General features: G+C 44.4%; 1 protein-coding gene across 3 annotated transcripts; it reads right to left on the bottom strand.

The window, feature by feature from the left end:
• Positions 1-1,249: 1,249 nt before the first annotated feature.
• On the bottom strand, positions 1,250-21,813 carry AMD1 (adenosylmethionine decarboxylase 1). 3 transcript variants are annotated; one of them, XM_051854416.3, is made up of 9 exons: positions 21,369-21,813; positions 7,822-7,908; positions 6,745-6,871; positions 5,985-6,087; positions 4,479-4,521; positions 4,237-4,381; positions 4,018-4,110; positions 3,778-3,933; positions 1,250-3,394 (listed from the first exon to the last, which is right to left on the bottom strand). In XM_051854416.3, exons 1-9 carry the CDS (start codon positions 21,476-21,478, stop codon positions 3,254-3,256), a joined length of 1,005 nt encoding a protein of 334 aa, XP_051710376.1. In that variant the 5' UTR covers positions 21,479-21,813; the 3' UTR covers positions 1,250-3,253. The 3 variants fall into 3 exon arrangements, 2 of the variants coding, with proteins under 2 accessions (XP_051710376.1, XP_089189928.1); XM_089333802.1 differs by lacking the exon at positions 21,369-21,813 and adding an exon at positions 21,122-21,154; XR_016234553.1 differs by lacking the exons at positions 1,250-3,394; positions 3,778-3,933; positions 4,018-4,110 and adding an exon at positions 5,261-5,381 and having other exon boundaries at positions 4,239-4,381.
• Positions 21,814-22,023: the final 210 nt, after the last annotated feature.

The following is a 22,023-nucleotide window of genomic DNA, read 5'->3' on the forward strand; positions in this document are numbered from 1 at the left end:
ATGAGTACGCAGTCTGTAGGTGGGCAGCCTGGAATTGGTGACAATTCACTGTCCGTGAGAATAAAAGCAATCAAGTTCACCACCTATGTGCCCGGCATCGAAACACATGAATTCCTTTAACACTCTGACCCCCAAATTCACTACCTATTTCCTGCAAGTGAACCTTGTAAGCAGGTACTGCATACACGTGTAACATTCTTTAACAGAAATTATAGGAAATATTTTCTAATATAAGTGCATTCTGAGATAAGAACTTGTGCTTTCCTAAGATTATCTTCAAGTTTTACATATGAGACTGTAGATCTGAAATTTTACAAAACATGGAAAATGATCAGGGTATACCTATCTGCATGGAAAAACGATCGAGCTTTTAATTTGTTCTGATCTAACAGAAACATGGGGGTGTTTAGCCTAGTGGTTGTGACATACATGTTCTACTTCAGAGTCCCTGAGTTTTTTTTTTTTTTGACAGGCAGAGTGGACAGTGAGAGAGACAGAAAGGTCTTCCTTTTGCTGTTGGTTCACCCTCCAATGGCCGCCGCGCTGCGGCCGGCACACCGCGCTGATCCGATGGCAGGAGCCAGGAGCCAGGTGCTTTTCCTGGTCTCCCATGGGGTGCAGGGCCCAAGCACTTGGGCCATCCTCCACTGCACTCCCTGGCCACAGCAGAGAGCTGGCCTGGAAGAGGGGCAACCGGGACAGAATCCGGCGCCCCAACCGGGACTAGAACCTGGTGTGCCGGCGCCGCTAGGCGGAGGATTAGCCTAGTGAGCTGCGGCGCCGGCCTGAGTCCCTGAGTTCTAAATATGGCTCTGCTACTGACTCTAACTTCCCAGTAATGAAGACCCTGCGAGGGAGTGAAGAAGACTGGGTTCCTACCACCTCAGGGGGTGACCTGGATTGAATTCCTGGATTCCTAGGTGGGTCCAGTCCTGGCTGTCTGAGGCATTTGGGGAGTGAACCAGCAAACTGGAGCTCATCTGTCTCTCTGCCAATCAAAACATACTTAAAACAAGAAAAATGACTATTGGTCAATGGGCTCAGTTTGGACAACCCCCAATCCCACAGTCTAAAGACCTAATTGGTAACATAAAAGCTGGAATTTCTACCTTCAAACTTTTGATTTTTACTCCAATCTCACAAATGTACACCTTTATACTGTTTTTAAATCTCGAATGTACAGCATTTGTTCAAGCAGACTATTCAAAAAAACAGATCAACAGAAAACTTTCTAAATGTCACTACATAATTCATCAAGCAAATTTTTATTGAAGCTTAAATTGTGGTACAGAAATACATTTCAACTGATTTAAGTCCAACACCAATGAAGGGAAAAATTATGGCACCAAACTTTTCCTCCTCTGTCATACTAATTTTAGATTACTAGTCAATCTACACTTTTCATTTTTGTAGGCTTTGTTCCACACAAATTTGTGCAAATTTTCCACATTAGAATTATTAGGGAAATCATTAGAAGTCTATTAGGGGAAAAAAAAAAATCAGACCTCAAGCCAACAATTATCAAACTACTAGGATACTGTTCAAGAACAAAATCTACTTCCAGTATTGGTCCTCAAAACAGCAACTCAAAATAGTAGGTGCTGTGCTCATTACAAAATCAAGGTTTCACCTCCCAAGGAACCTTTCAATCAACCACACGCTTAACCTAAGTGAAAACAGTGTTCCAACCACTTGATTTCAAACCAAGATGATTTTATGTTTAGAAACACTTAAAAAAGGTGCTTCATTTATAAATATGGCAGGAACAAAACATCACTGTATCAATCCAGAAATTATTTTAACAAATGTTGTGAGGACAAGAAATAAAAATGTTACTCCATATTACTGTTCTGTCAGTTGCTTAGATCCCACAGTCATTGCAAATATAGCTAACAGATGCCAACTCTTAAAAGTCTGTACTTCTAGTCATTTCCTACTGACTATTTGGGAATTTTACATCATATTTTGTTCATTTGTATATTGTTTGGTCATATATCTAAACAACCTGCACAATTCTCATTCTGAGCAGTCATTCATCTCATCCAGTGAATGGCACGGTGAATGGAACACCATAGTTAGAGGCACATGTGAAGTCAGAACACTCACATCCATTACAAAGTCACACAAGACAGAAAAGACACCGACTCTGCTCTGAACCAAACTTTACACTATGGTAATAAAAATTAAGGTCAATAATCCAAGCTGACTTACTGAATCCAGTACAACCTCTGCTAATTCTCCCTGCTAATCAACTGACAAAAATCCCTTTATACTATGACTTAGGAAGATAGTCAAAGGCATGGCACTCAATAAAAGCCAATTTCATTTACTGTGGAGCACAGAATAGCTCAGGTTTTCCACACAGGTGAGCCAGGACACCCTAGTCTCTACAACTCTCTATGGGTCTTCCTTGCTAATTAAACTGGGTAAGTTTACTTTCACTATCTTCCAAAAGAGTTCATGCCAATTCAAATGGCTCATGTTCTTATAAGACAATTAAGCACAGGGACCACCCCCCTGCTTCCCCATGTGGGGTATTAGAGTCACTTATAAACCCACAGTGTGACAGTGTATTGCTTTATTTGGGGGGTTTGGGGCAGACACCATGGTGAGGGAAGAAATCAAAGTACAAATGCAAGGAGCAATAATGTTAAAATAGAAACACACAAAATGAGTAACTGCAATCATTTTTTAAGAGGAATCAACTCATGAAGAAAAACTTTAATTGCTGTTGCAAAAAACATCTGTATGAAGTAGAAATTGGTTTCCATAACATTAGTAGAGAATATGTTCTAGAAAGTGGAGGTAACTGGACATAAAATCCTGGCAGCAATAGAACAGTCCCAGATGGTTAGGCTGAGGCCAACACCTAATGAGGACGAAAGCCTTGTCTGTGGGGAATTTTGGACGATACCTGCAGAAATATTACACTGCGCATAAACCAAATTGAATTGTTTTCACAAGTGTTGTAAAGTTTCATATAGTAAAAGTTTTTTTCTACATGCACTTCAATTTCACAGCAAGAGTGGCATAGAATACCTAAACACAGAAGAGAGCATTCATGCAAGATATCTAACTCCTTGATATAATAATGCATACAATTCAAAATGATTCCACTATCATTACATCTAGGGCTCTGTGCAACTACAAAGTGGTGGTTACGGAAAGCATGGCCCCCAGTGTCAACATCTAGAAAGCGGCCACCACCTTCTATGTGTGTTCTCTTTTTGCGTTTTTTCTTCATGTTTCTTAATCAACTCTGCTGTTGTTGCTGCTTCTTAGCAAAACTGGTAAAAACAAAATTGTAATCGTTGAACATAGCACTCTGGCAATCAAGACGTTTAAAGCCTTCAATCTTCTGGGGCGAAGAAAGCACTGTGCGACATTTAGAACTCTGGGAACAAATTCAACAATTATTAGTACATCCAGTGAAAGTTATGCAATAAACACACCTCTCTCTTATTGAAATGCTGGCATGGGAGTTACTTCAGCTGCCATCTTACAGACTGCAGTGGGGCATCTTATGTTCCCCTACCAGGTCTGTCAACAGGACAAGAAGAGCTCACGAGAGGGCAAGATGGAAAACAAGGATGGGCAGAAGTCCCACAAAGCACACACAACTTCTCATCCACCAGTAGCAACCTCCCAAGGAGTACCTCTGGTGACCATCGGCGTGACTAGTTAAGTGCTCTGTTTTAGAACATGCCTTTATGACAGGCCTTACTAGCCTTACTCCTTCCCTTTAAGATTTTATTGTCAATTAAGATATCAAATTACCTGATTAACAAACAAGGTGGTCACAAATTTTCCTGGCTTGAAGACTTCCACAACTTTCCTGATCAGGTCATCATAGGAGGTCTGACTTAAGTTTGTTTCAAAGCTAACATAAGAAAATTCTGGTTCCGGAGTGATGTGAATAGTCCAATAAGTTCCCTTAGAGAAACAGCTTTGTGTTAATAATGCAAAGGATATATTAAAGTATTTAAATAGTTATTGAAGCAAGATATTATTACTTACATCCGATTTCATTCCATTCATTGAATACCCACAAGGATTGAATAGTGTGGCATCAATGACAGAACCTGGTATCAGGTCACGAATTCCACTCTCCTGGGGGAAAAAAAAAACCAAGATCAAATTAAACACAATTTTGAATTAATAAAAAAAAACAAAACAAAACAAAACTGAGTGCTCATGCAGAAGAATCTAGCAGTGATTTTTATAGGAAATGCTTACACGAGTGACATCCTTTGCAGTAACACCATCTTTCATGTAGAACTGGTCCATGACTGCTGGGTCAAGCTCACTCATCAGAATCTCCAGGGTTTGATCTGGCTGGCTGATTACCCGACTCTCTGGAAAATCCAGAGTATACAGGTACCTACACAATAAAAAAAAAGTTTCTAAAAATGCTAATTGGTGGTTTAAAGTAAATCCTACATGGAGTGCACAAAAACTCCACAGAATTTCAAACATACCAACAGTCAGAATTCATACGTCCCATACAATATGCTGCTCCATCTGTTGAGGAAAGAGAATGTAAAATAAATATAATATCCACTGAACAGGATGGCTTATTAGCAACCTTCTAACAGGCAACATGATAGTATCTATCATCAATCAGACACATCAGCAGTGAAGGGAAACTAAGCGGGTGAATCTGAGACAAGCAGGATCCCTCCTTGCACTAAGACATTGTCTGGCCATCACTGGGAGGCTGATATTTCAGCTAGTAGGTCTGTCTAAATGGAGATGATAAACAGCTTACCCTCCCTGCTAAACTCCTTTAGGAAATGGAGTCTGGTTACCCATTTATCTACTCTCCCAATTAAATACAAAGTTATTTATACAATACTTCCGATACTGTTTCAAGGTCTCAACACAAACACTTGGCAAGCATTTGTTCTGATAATCAACACTCTGATGTAGCTTAGTATGGTTTTGTGTCGGATCATGTAAGTCACTTTGTGCAAAGTTATTAAATTATGCTAGGATTTTGGTCTCATCCAAGAAGTAAGGGTGTTATATCAGTGATCATTTGTAAGCCAGTTCAAAAAATTCTGGGTCAGAGTTCAATAATCTGGAAGGGCTCATAGCTCTTCCTTTATATTGTCAAAGGATACAGGAGGATATAGGAGGTCACTCAAAAAAGTTCATGGAAGGGGCCAGTGTTTGAGCTAGTGCTTATGACACCAGTTCTCACATTGCATATCAGAGTCTGGGTGTGGTGCCTCCCCTACAATTCCTGACTCCAGCTTACCCCTACAATGGACCACGGGAGGTAGTGGTGATGCTTCAGGTTACTTGGGTTCCTGCCAGCCAATGTGTGGAAGACATGAACTGAGTCTCTGGGTCCAGCCTTTGGCCTCCACCCAGCCCCACTGGGGAGTAAACAAATGGACAGGAGATCTCTCATTCTGCTTCTTAAAATAAATAAAATGCAACTGAGTTCATTTTTGTGCAGAAATAATGTTTTTATACTCTGTAAATTCTGTTTTATCGTATAAAGTTTACTATTGTACTGATAAAACATCCAGGTAAGTTTAAAAAGCAAAATATTAGAGGGATAGGCATTGTGGCATAGCAGATAAAGCTGCTGCCTGTAATGCCCGCACCCCACATGGGTGCTGGTTCCAGTCCCAGCTGCAACATGTCCAATTCAACTCCCTCCCAACGGCCTGGGAAAAGCAGCCTTCAAAAGATGGCCCAAGTATTTGGGCCCCTGCCGCTCATGTGGGAAACCCAGAAGCAGCTCCTGGCTCCTGGGTTCAGCCTGGCCTAGTCCTGGGAGATGCAACCACCTGGACAGTAAACCAGCAGATTGAAGATTTCTCTCCCTCTGTGACTCTGACTTTCAAGTAAGTAAACACATCTTAAAATAAAATACATAGTGTGCTGTATTTGCATATATACGCATTCTCACACAGAGATATATGAAACATTAAATCCTTTAAGAAGGCAGATTTAAATTCATTTAAACTTACTTGGGAAAATCGCATTAAGAAACTCTATTTCTTCCTGGAAATTCCGGTGTGGGTACCCTTGGTGAGAAGGCTTCATGAAATTCTTACGAGAATAAAAGAAGCTCTTAAGAAGAAGAAGAAAGAAAGGTAACTTTAAGACACAGAATCCTGTACCATTTTTTTCTAAAGCAAAACTATTTTCTGCACATAGAAATTCAGCAAAATCAAAATTTTAGTATTTTCCCCAACGTTATAAAGTATACAATTAGCTTCCTGGACTGATTCTGCTGTAGTCTCAGTGTGTGCATTTATAGAATACTGCAATGATCTGTTTCTGAGATCAGTATACCCAGTCTATATAGATGATGGGTCAAAACTGTATAGACAAGGCCTATGTCATGGAGAAGTTAAAGCCACTGCTGCTGACACCCAAGCCACCATCCCATATCAGAGTGCTGGTTCGAGTCCTGGCTACTCTGCTTCTATCCAGTTCTCTGCTGATGTGCCTTTGGAAGGCAGGAAAGGATGGCCCCAAACTAGGTCATCTCAGTCATGAAATTTTCCTTCTTATCTTGCAGTTTCTCATACCAACAGTTATTGTTTGACTACTTTTTTCTCCCATTCGAATTTCATCCCAACAGGCTCAACAGTTTATAGTTCTCTTTCTCCTACAGTGTGGATCATCTCACCACATACTCTTATGCACTATAACTGCACAGTTAATACAGATTTATTTACGAGGCACATCACAGGCTAAGCATCTGTGTTTCTGCTTACTTACTTGAATTGAGTCAAACCCACTGTAGTCCCTAGCAAGCTTCAGCAGGGGAACCAGCGCTTTCAGCAAGAGGGTGGTACCACATGTCTTCAAAATGAAACGTCTCTTGGAGACAAACATGCTACTCTCACTGGGGATGAAAAAAGTCACATCATCACAATATTTCTGTACTACTCAGGATCCAACTGACCTATTATTAAGTTATAACTTTTGGCTAGTATTTTTAGCTAGTATCTCAAGAAAGCAAATAAGTAACATTATTCTTCTCTATTATCCAAAAGTTAGTTTAAGCTTCTGGAGCCTCACAGAAACAGGCCTCATTACACACGTTCTCTCTTACACTCTGGGTCAGAGTTCAATAATCTGGAAGGGCTCATAGCCCTTCCTCATCTTGCACCACTACTCAGCCTCACAAGTTATTTCTGTAACCATCTCATTATTTCTTCAACTAGATACTAAGCTCCATGAGGAGGGAATGTTTGCTTTTACTCACCACTATACCCCCAGGGCTTGGCACAGAGTAATCATTTTGATAAACATCTGTATGTGCCAAACAAAGGCTTAATAAGAAGTAGGAACTTTCTGCATCTTGTCTAATCCAATAGCCCTGAGGACCATCACTACATAACATAAGCATTCAAAGTATATATTGAATAACTTTGCACCTACATAAAAGATGGGAGGCTCTTTTATATGCCAATACAGAACCCATATTTTTTTAATATGGTGAAGCTAATTTTCACTTCGCCTGAAGTTCTGACACCAAGGTCCTCTGAGAAAAGGACCTGCATCTGGAGTGCTGGGGTAGCATGACATGGAGGTGTGGAGACAGTCAATCCTCCTTTGACAAGTTCTTGCTGCTGGTTATCACAACCAGCATGGAACACTATTAGGTAAGGTTCCAAAACTAATGGTTACAAACACTCAAGTCATTAACATTTATTTTATTTTATACCACACTGGCAAAAATGAGGTAAATATGATTCTAGAACTAAGACTGAGGGGGGACAACTCAATGTTTCACATGAAGTCACGAGTGAGTCGGGAGCTAGCTGGCTCGCACTTGCTCGCAGGACTTACCTGAGTACATAAGCTTCCTGCTTGTCAGTTTTTGTCACACTTATGATTGAACATTGCACATCCTTCAAAAGTATGTCCCACTCAGATCTATTATTTAATGAAAAAAAAAATACAATTAATAACAGTCCTTACCTACTCTCAAGTTTAAACTCTCATACAAGTTCCCCAAGACCACATTTTCTCTACTGCTCCAGCTTCTCTTAGGAAACCAACATTGATATGTACAGATAAGAGTCCATTTTGCCTTCCATGAAAACAGGAAATTTATACCATTTATTTATAACTTATTGAAACAAAAATAGACAAAAAACACGAATAAGCCATTTAGAGAGGAAATTCAAAAGCCCACAAACCAAGGGAAACTTTTTTAAAAAAGCATCATTTTACCAACTAAACTGACAGATTTAAAAGGCTGCCTGATGGAGTAATCTGTTACTAATACTGTTTAGATATCAAACTGGCAGGTGATCTGATCTATTTAACAGTCAGTCTAATACAGCGAGAGAGCAAAATGGAACTAGCCTTATTTTCATGGAAGCAAGTGCTTCTTGAAGATCTCTTTTTTCTTCCTCTCTATGTAACTCTGCCTTTCAAAAAAAAAAAATCTTAACAACAACAAAAGAATTCCTAGAGATATCTTCAGATTACCAGATTAAGGGCTACAAATCTTAAAGCCCTTGCATGCCAGTCTTCTCTACCCATGAAAAGGGCTCTATCATTTCTTAGCAGATGGAAAACCTCTTTGCCTCTCTGTAACTCTGCCTTTTAAACAAATAAATCTTAAACAAAAAAAAACAAGCACAAGCAGCCCTATTAGAATTTTGTGCCTGTTTCATCACTTTGCTAAAAGAAACTGTTACCAGCGACCAGCCATCTAAGTATGGACAACCATCTGAAAATCTTTAAAAGTTACTGAATTATGCTTGGTAATGATTACAGAACTGAGCTGTTCTATTTGACCGTAACTTTATTAAGCAATTTTCAAAACGTTTTCAAAAAAATTTTAAGGTTTATTTTTTGAATAAAAAGTTGTACTGTTTAGACCAAAAAAGCTACAATTAAGATAGTTCTGAGCATCACAAAAATTTTTAGAAAATCCCGTTAAAATAGCCGGCGCCGCGGCTCAATAGGCTAATCCTCCACCTAGTGGCGCTGGCACACCCGGTTCTAGTCCCGGTCGGGGCGCCGGATTCTATCCCAGTTGCCCATCTTCCAGGCCAGCTCTCTGCTATGGCCAGGGAGTGCAGTGGAGGATGGCCCAAGTGCTTGGGCCCTGCACCCCATGGGAGACCAGGAGAAGCACCTGGCTCCTGCCTTCGGATCAGCGCGGTGCGCCGGCTGTGGCGGCCATTGGAGTGCTGGCGCCGCAGGCGGAGGATTAGCCTAGTGAGCTGTGGCGCTGGCCGGGGTATATGAATTGATTAAGATAACCTGAAGGTCCTGGCAGGTGTGTGTATGAGAGATATTGTAGCACAGTGAGTTGGGCTGCTGCCTGGAACTTTGGCATTTCTACCCCTACTAAAGTGCCTAGGATTAACTTTCACCTCTGCTTGCAATTCAGCTTCTTGATTAATATGCCTAGGAGGCAGATGATGGCCCAGGTATTTGGGTTCCTGGTACCCACATGGTAGACCCAGAAAGAGGTGCTGGCTCCTGGCTTTGGCCTGGCCTGGCCCCAGCTGTTGTGAGCATCTGGGGAGTGAACCAGCAAAAAAAGGGGCCGGTGCTGTGGTGTAGTGGGTGGTGCCAGTTTTTCCTGCTACTCCACTTCTGATCCAGCTCTCTGCTGATGCATCTGGGAAATCAGCAGAAGATGGCCCAAGTGCTTGTGCCCCTGCACCCACATGGGAGACTAGGAAGAAGATTGGCCCACTTCCTGCCACTGAGGCCATAGGGGGAGTGAACCAGAAGATTTGTCTTTCCACTCGCTCTCTGTGTTAACTCTGCCTTTCAAATAAATTTTTTTAAAAATTTTATTTATTTGACAGAGTTATAGACAGTGAGTGAGAGAAAGACAGAGAAAGGTCTTCCTACCATTGGTTCACTCCCCAACTGGAAGCTAGGGCTGACACTGCGCCATTCCCCAAATGGCCGCTACAGTCGGTGCGCTGTGCTGATCCGAAGCCAGGAGCCAGGAGCTTCCTCCTGGTCTCCCATGTGGGTGCAGGGGACCAAGCACTTGGGCCATCCTCCACTGCCCTCCCGGGCCACAGCAGAGAGCTGGACTGGAAGAGGAACAACTGGGTCTAGAACCCTGAGCCTACATGTGATGCCGGTGCCATAGGCGGAGGATTAACCAAGTGAGTCACAGTGCCAGCCCCATCAAATAAATCTTAAAAAACAAAAAACAAAACAAAACAACAGAAACAAAAACCCAAAACCAAAAAACAACTCTGTACTCTCCACATTTTGAATAAATGCCTGGAGTATTTATTACAAATGTCACTATTTTTTCCTCTAAACTTTATTGCATAGCAACTATTTTAACATAGCACTTAGACTGAATGAGGTAATATAAGTAGGTGAATCTCCTGGTTCTGGCCTGGCCCAGCCCAGGGCCTTGGTGGCTACCTGGGAAGTAAATCAGCAGACGGAATACCTGTCTTTCCCTCTTCTCTTTCAAATAAATATATCTTTTTTTTTTTTTTTGACAGGCAGAGTGGACACAGAGAGAGAGAGAGACAGAGAGAAAGGTCTTCCTTTGCCATTGGTTCACCCACCCTCCAATGTCCCCGCGGCCGGCGTGCTGTGGCCAGCGCACCGCTCTGATCCGATGGCAGGAGCCAGGTACTTATCCTGGTCTCCCATGGGGTGCAGGGCCCAAGCACTTGGGCCATCCTCCACTTCACCCCCGGGCCACAGCAGAGAGCTGGCCTGGAAGAGGGGCAACCGGGACAGAATCCAGCGCCCAGACCGGGACTAGAACCTGGTGTGCCAGCGCCGCAAGGCAGAGGATTAGCCTAGTGAGCCACGGCGCCGGCCCAAATAAATAAATCTTTAAAAAAAGTTTCTCAATCAGCACTCCTGACAATTTGATCCAGATAGTTCCGTGTTGCAGGTGACTAACCTATGGGTTGCACAATGTATAATGTGTAGCAGCACACCCTGTCCTTCCATCCTCCCATGGAGGACAAGGAACTTTAAAAAAAAAAAAAAGATTTATTTTATTTGAAAGGCAGTTGCCAGCGCCGTGGCTCAATAGGCTAATCCTCTGCCTGCGGTGCCGGCACACCGGGTTCTAGTCCCGGTCGGGGCGCTGGATTCTGTCCCGGTTGCCCCTCTTCCAGGCCAGCTCTCTGCTGTGGCCAGGGAGTGCAGTGGAGGATGGCCCAAGTCCTTGGGCCCTGCACCCGCATGGGAGACCAGGGTAAGTACCTGGCTCCTGCCTTCGGATCAGCGCGGTGCGCCGGCCGGCAGCCATTGGAGGGTGAACCAATGGCAAAAGGAAAACCTTTCTCTCTGTCTCTCACTGTCCACTCCGCCTGCCAAATAAATAAATAAATAAATAAAATAAAAAAAGAAGAAAGGCAGTTACAGAGAAAGGGAAAGGCAGAGATCTTCCATCTGCTGGTTAACTTCCCCAAATGGCCACAATGGCTGGAACTGGGCCAGACTGAAGTCAGAAGCCAGTAGCTTCTTCTGGGTCTCCCACATGGGTGCAGGGGCCCAAGGATTTGGGACATTTTCCACTGCTTTCCCAGGCACATTAGCAGGAAGCTAGATTGGAAGTGGAGCAGCTGGGAATTGCACTGGTACCCATATGGGATGCCAGTGCTGCAGGTGCCAGCTAGACCAGCTGAGCCACTAAGCCAGAACTAGGATGAGGCATTTAAGATCAGAAAAAGTTATCTCAAGGCCAGCACCGTGGCTCAGTAGGCTAATCCTCCGCCTGCGGCGCTGGCACACCAGGTTCTAGTCCTGGTCAGGGTGCTGGATTCTGTCCCAGTTGCCCCTCTTCCAGGCCAGCTCTCTGCTGTGGCCAGGGAGTGCAGTGGAGGATGGCCCAAGTACTTGGGCCCTGCACCCGCATGGGAGACCAGGAGAAGCACCTGGCTTCGGATCAGCGGTGGCCATTGGAGGGTGAACCAATAGCAAAAAGAAGACCTTTCTCTCTCAGTGTCCACTCTGCCTGTCCAAAAAAAAAAAAAAAAAAAGTTATCTCAAGTCAATAACTACGTAAACCAACATTGCAATCCTATGCTATAAATACATCCCAAAGCCACATCTTAGTTCATCTTTAGTTAGTTAGATTTATTGAACTTTGTGTTTGAGGAGTTTCATAGTACAACGATCACCACAGAGCCCAACTTCATAGTTTACAACATAGACCAGGGATTCTCAGTCTCAGCTGGTGTGCTGTGTTTGGGACAAAGCACAGACAACTTCCGTCATCATTACTGTCCCTGATGTGACACCCTAACTTAATATTATGTAAATTTAACACTGAATTCATAGATACATAATTTACAAAGAACCTTGACCAACTGTCTAAAATTCTTTTGTCCTTCTCATCATTAATTTGGATAGAAAGCAGAGCACTGAAAAACTACAGAGTAATATTGTAAAGCAGGCAGTCTGTGTTGCAACTACTCAGCTCTGCCTTTACAAGGAGAAAATGCTCATACATATCATAAATGAGTGGATATGTCAGATTCCGATAAAGCTTATATTCGAGTTCTTGTAATGGACTAGGCTAGGCTGTGAGGATAGAAACAATGGTGAGTTTTTTCTTTCTAAATATTTATTTCATCTACTTGAAAAGCAGAGAGAGAGCGAGCATGCGCATGGTGCAACAGCAACTTTCAAATGCTCCCAATAGCTAGGGTTCTGCAAAGCTGAAGTCAGAAGCTTGGAATTCCAACCAAGTCTCTCTCTCTCTTTTTTTTTTTGACAGGCAGAGTGGACAGTGAGAGAGAGACAGAGAGAAAGGTCTTCCTTTGCTGTTGGTTCACCCTCCAATGGCCGCCGTGGCCGGTGCACCGTGCCTATCCAAAGGCAGAAGCCAGGTGCTTTTCCTGGTCTCCCATGGGGTGCAGGGCCCAAGCACCTGGGCCATCCTCCACTGCACTCCCTGGCCACAGCAGAGAGCTGGCCTGGAAGAGGGGCAACCGGGACAGAATCCAGCGCCCCGACTGGGACTAGAACCTGGTGTGCCGGCGCCGCAGGCAGAGGATTAGCCTAGTGAGCCGCAGCACCGGCCCCAACCAAGTCTCTTACGTGTGTGGCAGGAGCCCAAGCACTTGCACCATCATCCGCGACCTTCCAAGATGCGTCAGCAAGGAGCTGGATTAGAAGTGGAGTAGCTGAGATTTAACTAGCTGCACAAGGCTCATCCCTCCTAGAATTTGTTTTTCACTTGGTTGGTTCAATCCACAGATGGGGAACACAAGGTCATAGAGGGTCAATCAACTGTAATTTAAAACGTAAGTGAGGTCAAATAACAAGTGTGCCAAGACAACACAATGGGAAGGAAAGAGTCTCTTCAACAAACAGTGCTGGGACAAGTAATTGTCCACACAATAAAATGAACTGGGGCCTTTACATTACTTATATAAAAATTAATCCAAAATGGACCAGAAATCTAAACATAAGAGGGAAAACTACAGAACGCCTTGAATACATATGGTAAAAGCATCAGCAAAGCAGATTTGACGAATTTTTTTTGACTCAACACCAAAAGCACAGGCAACAAAAGTCAAAGACAAATGAGACTACAAACTTAAAACCTTCAATGTATCAAAGGAAACAATCAACAGAGTGAAAGACAACTTTACACAATTATAAAAAAACAGATGATTTTCCAAAAATATACAAATGGCCAACAACCTAGAGAAATGCACAGAAAACCACAAAATATCACCTCATCCACACTAGGGTGGTCACTATCAAAAGAACAGACAATAAAAACTGCTGGAGAGCTGGGGCCAGTGTTGTGTGTAATGGCTTAGCAGGAAAAGCCACCGCCTGCAGGGCCGGCACCCCCTATTGGTGACAGTTCAAGCCCTGGCTGCCCCACTTCCGATCCAGCTCTCTGCTATGGCCTAGGGAAGCAGTAAAAGATGGCCCAAGTCCTTGGGCTCCTGCACCCACGTGGGAGGCCAAGAGGAAGCTCCTGGTTCCTGGCTTCGGATTGGCGCAGCTCCAGCCATTCCGGCCACCTGGGGAGTGAACCAGCAGATAGAAGACCTCTCTCTTTCTCTGCCTCTCCTCTCTGTGTAACTCTGATTTTCAAACGAAAAATAAACAAATCTTTACACAGTATGGTGGTCCCTCAAAAATTTGAACATATTTCTACTGTATTTAACCAAAAGAATTGAAAACAGGGGGTGGGGGGAAGAGGAGTGCGTTTTAGCCTAGGGGTTAAGATGCTTTCATCCCTTTTTAGAGTTCTTGGTTCCCAGCTTCCTGCTGATGCAGACCCTGGGAGGCAGCAGTGACAGCTAAAGTAGTCCAGTACCTGCGGCCCACAAGGGAGACCGGATTGAGTTTCCAGACATTGCAGGCATTTGGAGAGTAAACAAGAGGATAGGAGCTCGCACTGTCTTTATCTGCCTCTCTATGGCTCTCAAATAAATTTAAAAAGAAAGCTGTGTCTACAAGAGATATTTGTACTCCCAGGTTCATAGCAGCTTAATTCACAATAGCTAAAAAGTGAAAGCAACCTGAATGTCCAAAAGTGGATGGATTATGCAACCTTAAAAAAGGAAATCCTGTCACATGCTACAAAGTAGATAAATGAACCAATTATTATGTTAATGTAAGTCAGTCACAAAAGGACAATTGTATTATTTCAATGACATAAAAAGTGTTTAGCAGTGGGCTCTGCATCCATAGGTCAACTTCTGCAGATTCTACCAACTGTGGATTGAAATTATCTGGAAAAGAAAACTGCCTTCTGAGTTGTACACACTGTCCCCTTGTTCAGTACAGTGTAACAACTATGTAGCACTTACAGTGTATTAGTTATTGTAAGTAATCTAGAGACATTTCAAATATGTGGACAGCATGTGCTTAGCAGTACAAGCAAACACTGCCATTTAAAAGGGACTTGAGCATCTGTGGAGGGTCACGGAACTAATCTCCCATGAATACTAAGGGATGACTGTATCCAGTTTTAGTTTTACAAGAAAAACAATACTAGCAATCTGCTACACAACAATGAATATAATTAGCACCATAAAATTGTACCCTTAAAATGGTTAAGATGGTAAGTTTTGTTTTGTTTTTTTAAAGTTGCAATGCTAAAAAACTGAAATGGTAGAAAACAATGCTGCTGGCAGATTTGGTAAAGTAGATTCATGGGTCCTGCCCTGAAATTGAATCGCGTTTTTTTAAAAATGCTTCTGGGGGCTGGTTTGAACCCTGGCTGTTCCACTTCCAATACAGCTCTCTGCTGAGGCCTGGGAAAGCAGTGGAAGATGGCCCAAGTCCTTCCATCCCTGAACCCATGAGGGAGACAGGGTAGAAACTCCTGGCTTCAGATTGGCCCATCTCTGGCAGTTGAGGCCATCTGGGGAGTGAACTAGCAGATGGAAGACCTCTCTCTCTCTCTGCCTCTCTAATAAAATAAATCTTTTTAAAAAAAGATGCAGGCTCCTGGATTCAGATCAGTGCAGCTCTGGCCGTTGCGGCCGATTGAGGAGTGAACCAGCGGATGGAAGACCCCCCCCCCCCCCGTAACTATGTGTAACTTTCAAATAAATAAGTAAATCTTAAAAAAAAAAAAAAAAGCTTCTAGGGGGAGGGGATAGTGTGGCACATCAATAAGCCACCACTTGCAATACAAACAATCCCTATTTGAGTGCCCAAGGTTCAGGTTCTGGCTCTGCTCCGGATCCTAGCCTCCTGCTAATGTGCACCCTGGGAGACAACAGATGATGGCAAGCACCTGGGTCCCTCTTACCCACCTGGGAGATTCAAATTGAGTTCCTGGATTTAGCCAGGCTCAGCCCCTCTTGCTGAGGGCATGTGGAAAGTGAACCAGCAAATAGAAGATCTCCCTCTGTTACTCTGCCTTTTAAATAAATACATCTTTTTAAAAAAGAAAATAAATTTTAAAGAGCTTCTAGGTGTCAAGATTACTTACTACTTCCTAAAGATGGCTGGTTTCAAAGTAATTTATTCAACCACATTAAGTTGCTTCCAACCATTAGTACTATCCTGTCTTTGGGTCAAAAGCATCCTTAAATGGGAGATTACCCTTGAGCAAGAAAACCTAAACTGACCAGAACCTGGACTCTGAGGATGCTTTCTTAGGACAGTTAATTCAGAGATCCCTACAATTAAGCACCCCTCCTTTGTTCAAAGAAACCAACCTGGAATGCAGTAACACTACTAAATATCAACATAGAACTTACATTGTTTCTCTATCTCAAATTGTTATTCCTAATTAATTTTTTCTTTTTGTGTTGGGGGGGGAGGGAGGGGTGTTGAGATGTGACAGGTAGGAAAATTAAGAGATAACAGACTCATTTATGCTTTTATTCATACTTATATAGGAAATATTAAATCCTGACTTGATAATTTTTATCTATAATCTTATTTTGATTTTTTTTAAAGATTTATATATTTATTTGAGAGGCAGAGTTAGAGAGTGGGAAAGACAGAGAGAGAAGGAGGAGATTAAGAGAGGGATGTCATAAATGCAGTTTTATTAAAAAAAAAAAAAAAGAGAGGGATGTCTTCCACCCACTGGCTCACTTCCAGGCCAAAGTCAGAAGCCAAGAGATTCTTCTAGGTCTCCCACATGGATGGCAGGGACTCAGGAACTTGGGCCATCTTCCACTGCTTTCTCAGGTGCATTAAGCAGGGAGTGGATCAGAAGTGGAGCAACCAGGACTCGAGAAAAAAAAAAAATCTTAAAACAAAAACCCAAAAAACTGCTGACCACTAAAGGGAAACTATTAATAAAATATGCTTCCTTTAAATTTTAGACTTACGATGATGGTACCATTAGAAAATGAAAAGGAAAGCCACATAGATTCTGTAATGTAATCTGACAAATTGCACAGAAATTCAACAAAAAAGGAGGCAAAACACCAAGTATCTCCTAAACCCAAATGGCCAATTAAGATAATAAAAAAGATGTCCAATTCTATTAGTCAGAAATGCACTCCTTAATGAATGGTCCCTCATCTCCCTTTGTAATCCACAACTTCCTTCACCCCAGCCTCAGGCAATCTCTGGCATATTTGTTTGCATTTTCTAAGAGTTTTATAGAATCGGGGCCAGCTTTGTGGCTTAGCAGGTAAAGCTGCCATCCGATAGGAGCACTGGTTCTGGCTTCTCCACTTCCGATCCAGCTCTCTGACATGGCCTGGGAAAGCAGTGGAAGATGGCCCAAGTCCTTCCATCCCTGAATCCATGAGGGAGACAAGGTAGAAGCTCCTGGCCCCTGGCTTCAGATTGGCCCATCTCCGGCAGTTGCGGCCATCTGGGGAGTGAACTAGCAGATGGAAGACCTCTCTCTCTCTCTCTGCCTCTGTCTAATAAATCTTAAAAAAAAAAAAAAAAAAAAAAAAAAAGTTTTATAGAAATCTCAAGTCTTTTTTTGGGGGGTGGTGGTGGCTTCTTTCACTCAGTATCACTACTTATTACTCAAGTTTTTGCATATCTTTTTTTTTTTTAGGGCTTTGAAGTATGCTATAGGATAAACACATTACAATCTGTTCATTCACTTGCCTGTTAATATTTGTTTCCAGCTTCTGGGCTTTTACAGACAAAGCTACTATGATCAATCACATCTTTGTATAAAGAACTATTTCCTCTTCTCTTGGGTAAATAAAAATGAATGGTCTGAATCCTGACAGATGTTTCACTTTTTAAGAAATTGCCAAACCATTTTCCGAAGTGGTTGTATCCTTTCACATCCCATCGGGAGTTTGTGAGTCCCAATTCCTTTACATTTGGTCAGGTTATTATTTTTCTTTTAAGATCTATTTATTTATTTATTTGAAAGGCAGAGTGAGAAGGAGAGAGTGAGAGAAAAGAACTCCCACCTGCTGGTTCATTCCCAAGGGCCTGGTTTAGGCCAGGTTGAAGTCAGGAGTCAGGAGTTTCATCCAGGTTTCCACGTGGATTCTGGGGTCTAAGGACTTGGGCCATCTTCCGCAGCTTTCCCAGGTGCATTAGCTAGATCAGATGCCAGCATTGCAGGTGGCTTAAACCGTTATGCCACAATGCCCGCACCTTTGGTTAGGTTTTTATATCAAAATTATACTAACTGCAAAATGAGCCTGGAAGAGTGGTCCTTCTATTTCTTGGAGGAGTATGGAGAGAAGATAGGAACAATGCAGCAGTCTTTTATTAATGTAACTGTTGACTATTTTAGGATTTCTATTTCTTCTTGAATTCATTTTTCCCACAATATCCTATTTTTAATGTCTCTAACATCCAGAGAAATGGTCTCTGTAGACAACTGAGGCTTCTCTCTTAATTCTATATCTTCATGTTTAATATGTCTAACACTTATTTACTTGTTTATTTTAATACGGTCTGTTAGTATCTTGTAACCACAACTTTTATTCACATTTTAACGGAATACTAAAAGTGGGATAACATGCAAGGACTTTTTGAATTTCAAATTTTTATTAAATAAAAAGAAAACTAGTAGGTTATTCTGTTCAAGGATCAATGTAGTCAAACAGTCTGATATTCTCTGGTGACCCTATTACCTCTCCTCAAATAAAGCAACTTATTGCATGCCAAACTGTCAGGGCAACTGTTAATGTACAGCCTTTGGGATGTAAATCTGAATTTAAGCTTTCTTCTACAGCCCCGGTTGCTTAAAAAAAGGGGGGGAGCAAAGGACTTGGTGCAATGCAACAACTGTCACAGGATGCCTGCAGCAGAGAGCAGGTTCACATCCCAGCTCCTCCTACTCATATCCAGCATCCTGTTAATGTGTACCCTGAGAGGCAGCAGGTGATGGTTAAGTACTTAGGTCCCTTGCCACACACATGGGATACTCAGATGGAGTTCCCCAGCTATTGTAGGTATTTAGGGAGTGAACCAGGGGGACAGAACTCTGCCTTCCAAATAAAATTAAAAATTATAAAAATGTTTTTAAAAAGGGAAAAAATTTTGCCCCTAAAGAATCAAAGGTAAAGATAACACCTAAGTATGTTTGTTAACCTGTTTAATCCTCATAACGACCATGAGGTAAGCACCAAAAACTGCCTCCATTTTAGAGTTCACAGGACTATAAAGTGTTTGAATTCGACCTTATTATTCCAGAAGCCGTGTACTTCAGCATGGATCTGAACCTCACCTCCTCAAAGACCTCCTTCAACCATCCCTTCTTGCGAGGCCACTCATTTTATATTATTTACCTAGCATATTTTTAAGGTTTTTACCCTGTAGTAAATAACCAGTGCATCTGTTCTTCACTAGTCACTACAAATGTTCCTCAGGAGATTTCCAATGGGCTTCTTAGTAAACCCAATATTGTAGAAAACCTTGCAATTACTTGGCTTAACTTGCTTTACCTACACAACATGTGTGATATGATGGTAGGCTGCCATCAGTGGCTTAATGAATGTTGAATGTTCACAAAATGTATGGCACTAAATCATGAACTCTACAAAGAACAGAATGTTCAGTACTTCGAGACTTTTTTTTTTGCCATCATTTTATGAACAACCATTAAGCAGGAAAACGATTTTAGCTGATGAATGTACAAAGTGAAAGTGGTTCTTAAACATTTTTAATAAGCAAGCTGTCTTTTAAAAAGCCTTTCTTCCCCTCCTTGACTCAGCAAACGTACCAGCCAAAAACTTAAATTCTGGCATTTTGGCCTTTATTAAAAGGGGGGGGGGTACTTACATACTTACAAAGTATTAAGACTTCAAACATGTAAGAAACCAGAGCAACACAATTTTAGTTATTTATTTTCTAAGGCTGTTCTTATTCAGCTCTTCCTTGCCAAGATTTTCTAGGTGATAATTCTAATCGCAATCGTTTTTTCCGAACGCCCATCACAAACACCAGCTTTTCCATCTGTGAAATGGAGGCAACAGTAAGCTCCCCCACGTTTATTTCGAGAAAAGCCACCACTTCCTACTATATACATGTTAAAGCATTCAGAAACGAGCCTGGCACACAGTGAGCGCTACATAAGCCACTGTAAGCGTCACACAAAGCTTGAGAATCAGACCTGTGACATTTAGCTACGACTGCTTCTTTCTACAACGAAATCGTGCAAGACAGCTACTAGAAGCTGGGCTTCCCAAGTGTGCCTTAAAGTCTCGGCAGCACGTGTCCGCCGGGATCTTCCTCCAGTTGCTTTTTGTCGGGGGACGGCTGCGAGCGCAGCCAACATTCCTAAAACGCCCATTGGCCCACACCCTGAGGCCAGGCTCTCGGCCGGGCTCCGGCGCTCATTGGTCGCCGCCTCTCAATGAAGCGGGCCACGCCGGTTCCTCCGCCACACCGCCACCCTCGCCCGCACTTGTGCGCCGAGGGGCCGGGGGAGCGGCGAGCGGCCTAGGAAGGCCCGGGGCTGCTCGTCGTGCGCCTGCCGCCGGGAACACCGCCCAGGCATCCTCAATGTCGCCTGAGCTCGCCTTTGCGCTGGGATTCCCAGGGCGAGACCCCGAAAACCGCTGAGGCCAGCTCGCGCGCGCATGGCTGCTCACAGTGGCAGTGGGGGCGCCGGTCTTTTGCCCCAGCTTAAGGCATTAAAGGTATTATGTCCCAGGTCAATCGGGCATGGATCCCGTAAACGCAGGCCAACCACCTCACCTCGGCCCGCGCCCCTAGCCCACCCAGCCCCGCTCCCCCGGATCCCGCCGACTCCCTAACAGGTTACACAACCCAAGGTCAAGAGGCTCGGAAGCAACCCTCGGCGGCTCCGCGGCCGGCCCCCGGGCCGCCCCAAAGGCTTTGGTGCAGAGCGCGTTAGGGCGGCGGTGGGGCCCAGCCACTGCGACACGACGGCTCCCGCCCAATCCCCGCCGCCCAAGCGACACATGCTGCCCGCCCGCTCGCGGGGACCGCGCGGGCTCGAGGCCTGCTCGCCAGTCCCCCCCGGCCCAGACCGGGAACGCCCCCGGCCAGCACGAGCCCCGCTCCAGCCCAGCTCCCTCCCTCCTCCATTCCCGAGGCGGGCACGCCCGAATTAGCGCCTGACTAAGCCCGCCGGGCCACACCTGCCCGGCGCGGACCGCGCGGGGTCCCCCACCCCCAAGCCCCTCGCCCGGGGGCCGCCGACTACCCTGGGAGGGCCCGGGAGGCGCCGGCTGCAAGACCACCCGAGCGGCGGCGCCACCCGCCGCCCCGCACGCCGGGCCGGGGACGTTACCTGAGCACGCGGCCGGCGCCTCCCCTCCCCCAGGCAGCGCCGGGCCCGGCAACGGCGGCGGCAGAAGCCGGCTCTGGCCCCGCGTGGACGCGGTCGCTCGCCCCGGAGCCTGGCGCCCTCCGCGGCCGCCCAGGCGACTCTCGCCCCACCTGAAGGCTGCGGGGACCCGGTGCCCGCCCGCGCCCGTCGCCTCCCCAGCGGCGAGAGCCCTCAGGCCCGGATCTGTGGGCGAGCCCCGGGCACCCACCTCGGGATAGTACGAAGATCCCCAGATCCTTGGTTTGCGTCGGGTTGCTGCCGGGAGAACCAAACCTCCAGCAGCTTCTCGGTCCCTTCGAAAAAATGTGCAGCTTCCATCACCGTGAGACTAGCGAACAACCAACAACCACAGAAAATCAACTAAATTAAATCTCTTCTCCCGCCGCTGCCGCCGCCGCTGCGGATTGTTCCAGCTGTGTTAGTAAAGTTCAGGTTCCTTTTTTTTTTTTTTTTTGCTATATTTTATATTAACTTTTTTTAAAAAAAGGATTAATAAAATTTTCCCGGCTTTTTTTTTTTTTATGAGCGAAAGTTGAACGTGAGTCTGTTGGAAAAAAGAGGCAGATACAGTTCAGTCTCTTGTAGTCCGCTGCTTCCCCGTTAGAGAGAGTTGAGCGAGCGCTAGCTAATGTCGCCGGCCATACTGTGTAAGCGAGGGCGCTGCGTGAGCGCCGACCTTATATACCTCATCTACCCCCCCGAAAGGCCCGGAAGTGACGCATGGTCCCGCCCCCCGAGGCTCATTAGCTGCCGCCGCCTGTCAATCGCTCTCCTGCCGAGCGGCGGCTGGTTGGCGGCGGGCGCCTGAGGAACGCTGCCCCGCAGATCTGGCTCTGGCTGTGGGCCGAGTGGGGGACCGCGCC

The sequence above is a fragment of the Oryctolagus cuniculus genome, chromosome 5 (assembly GCF_051225735.1).
Source record: "Oryctolagus cuniculus isolate XC-2025 breed Fujian yellow rabbit chromosome 5, ASM5122573v1, whole genome shotgun sequence".
Lineage (NCBI taxonomy): Eukaryota > Metazoa > Chordata > Mammalia > Lagomorpha > Leporidae > Oryctolagus > Oryctolagus cuniculus.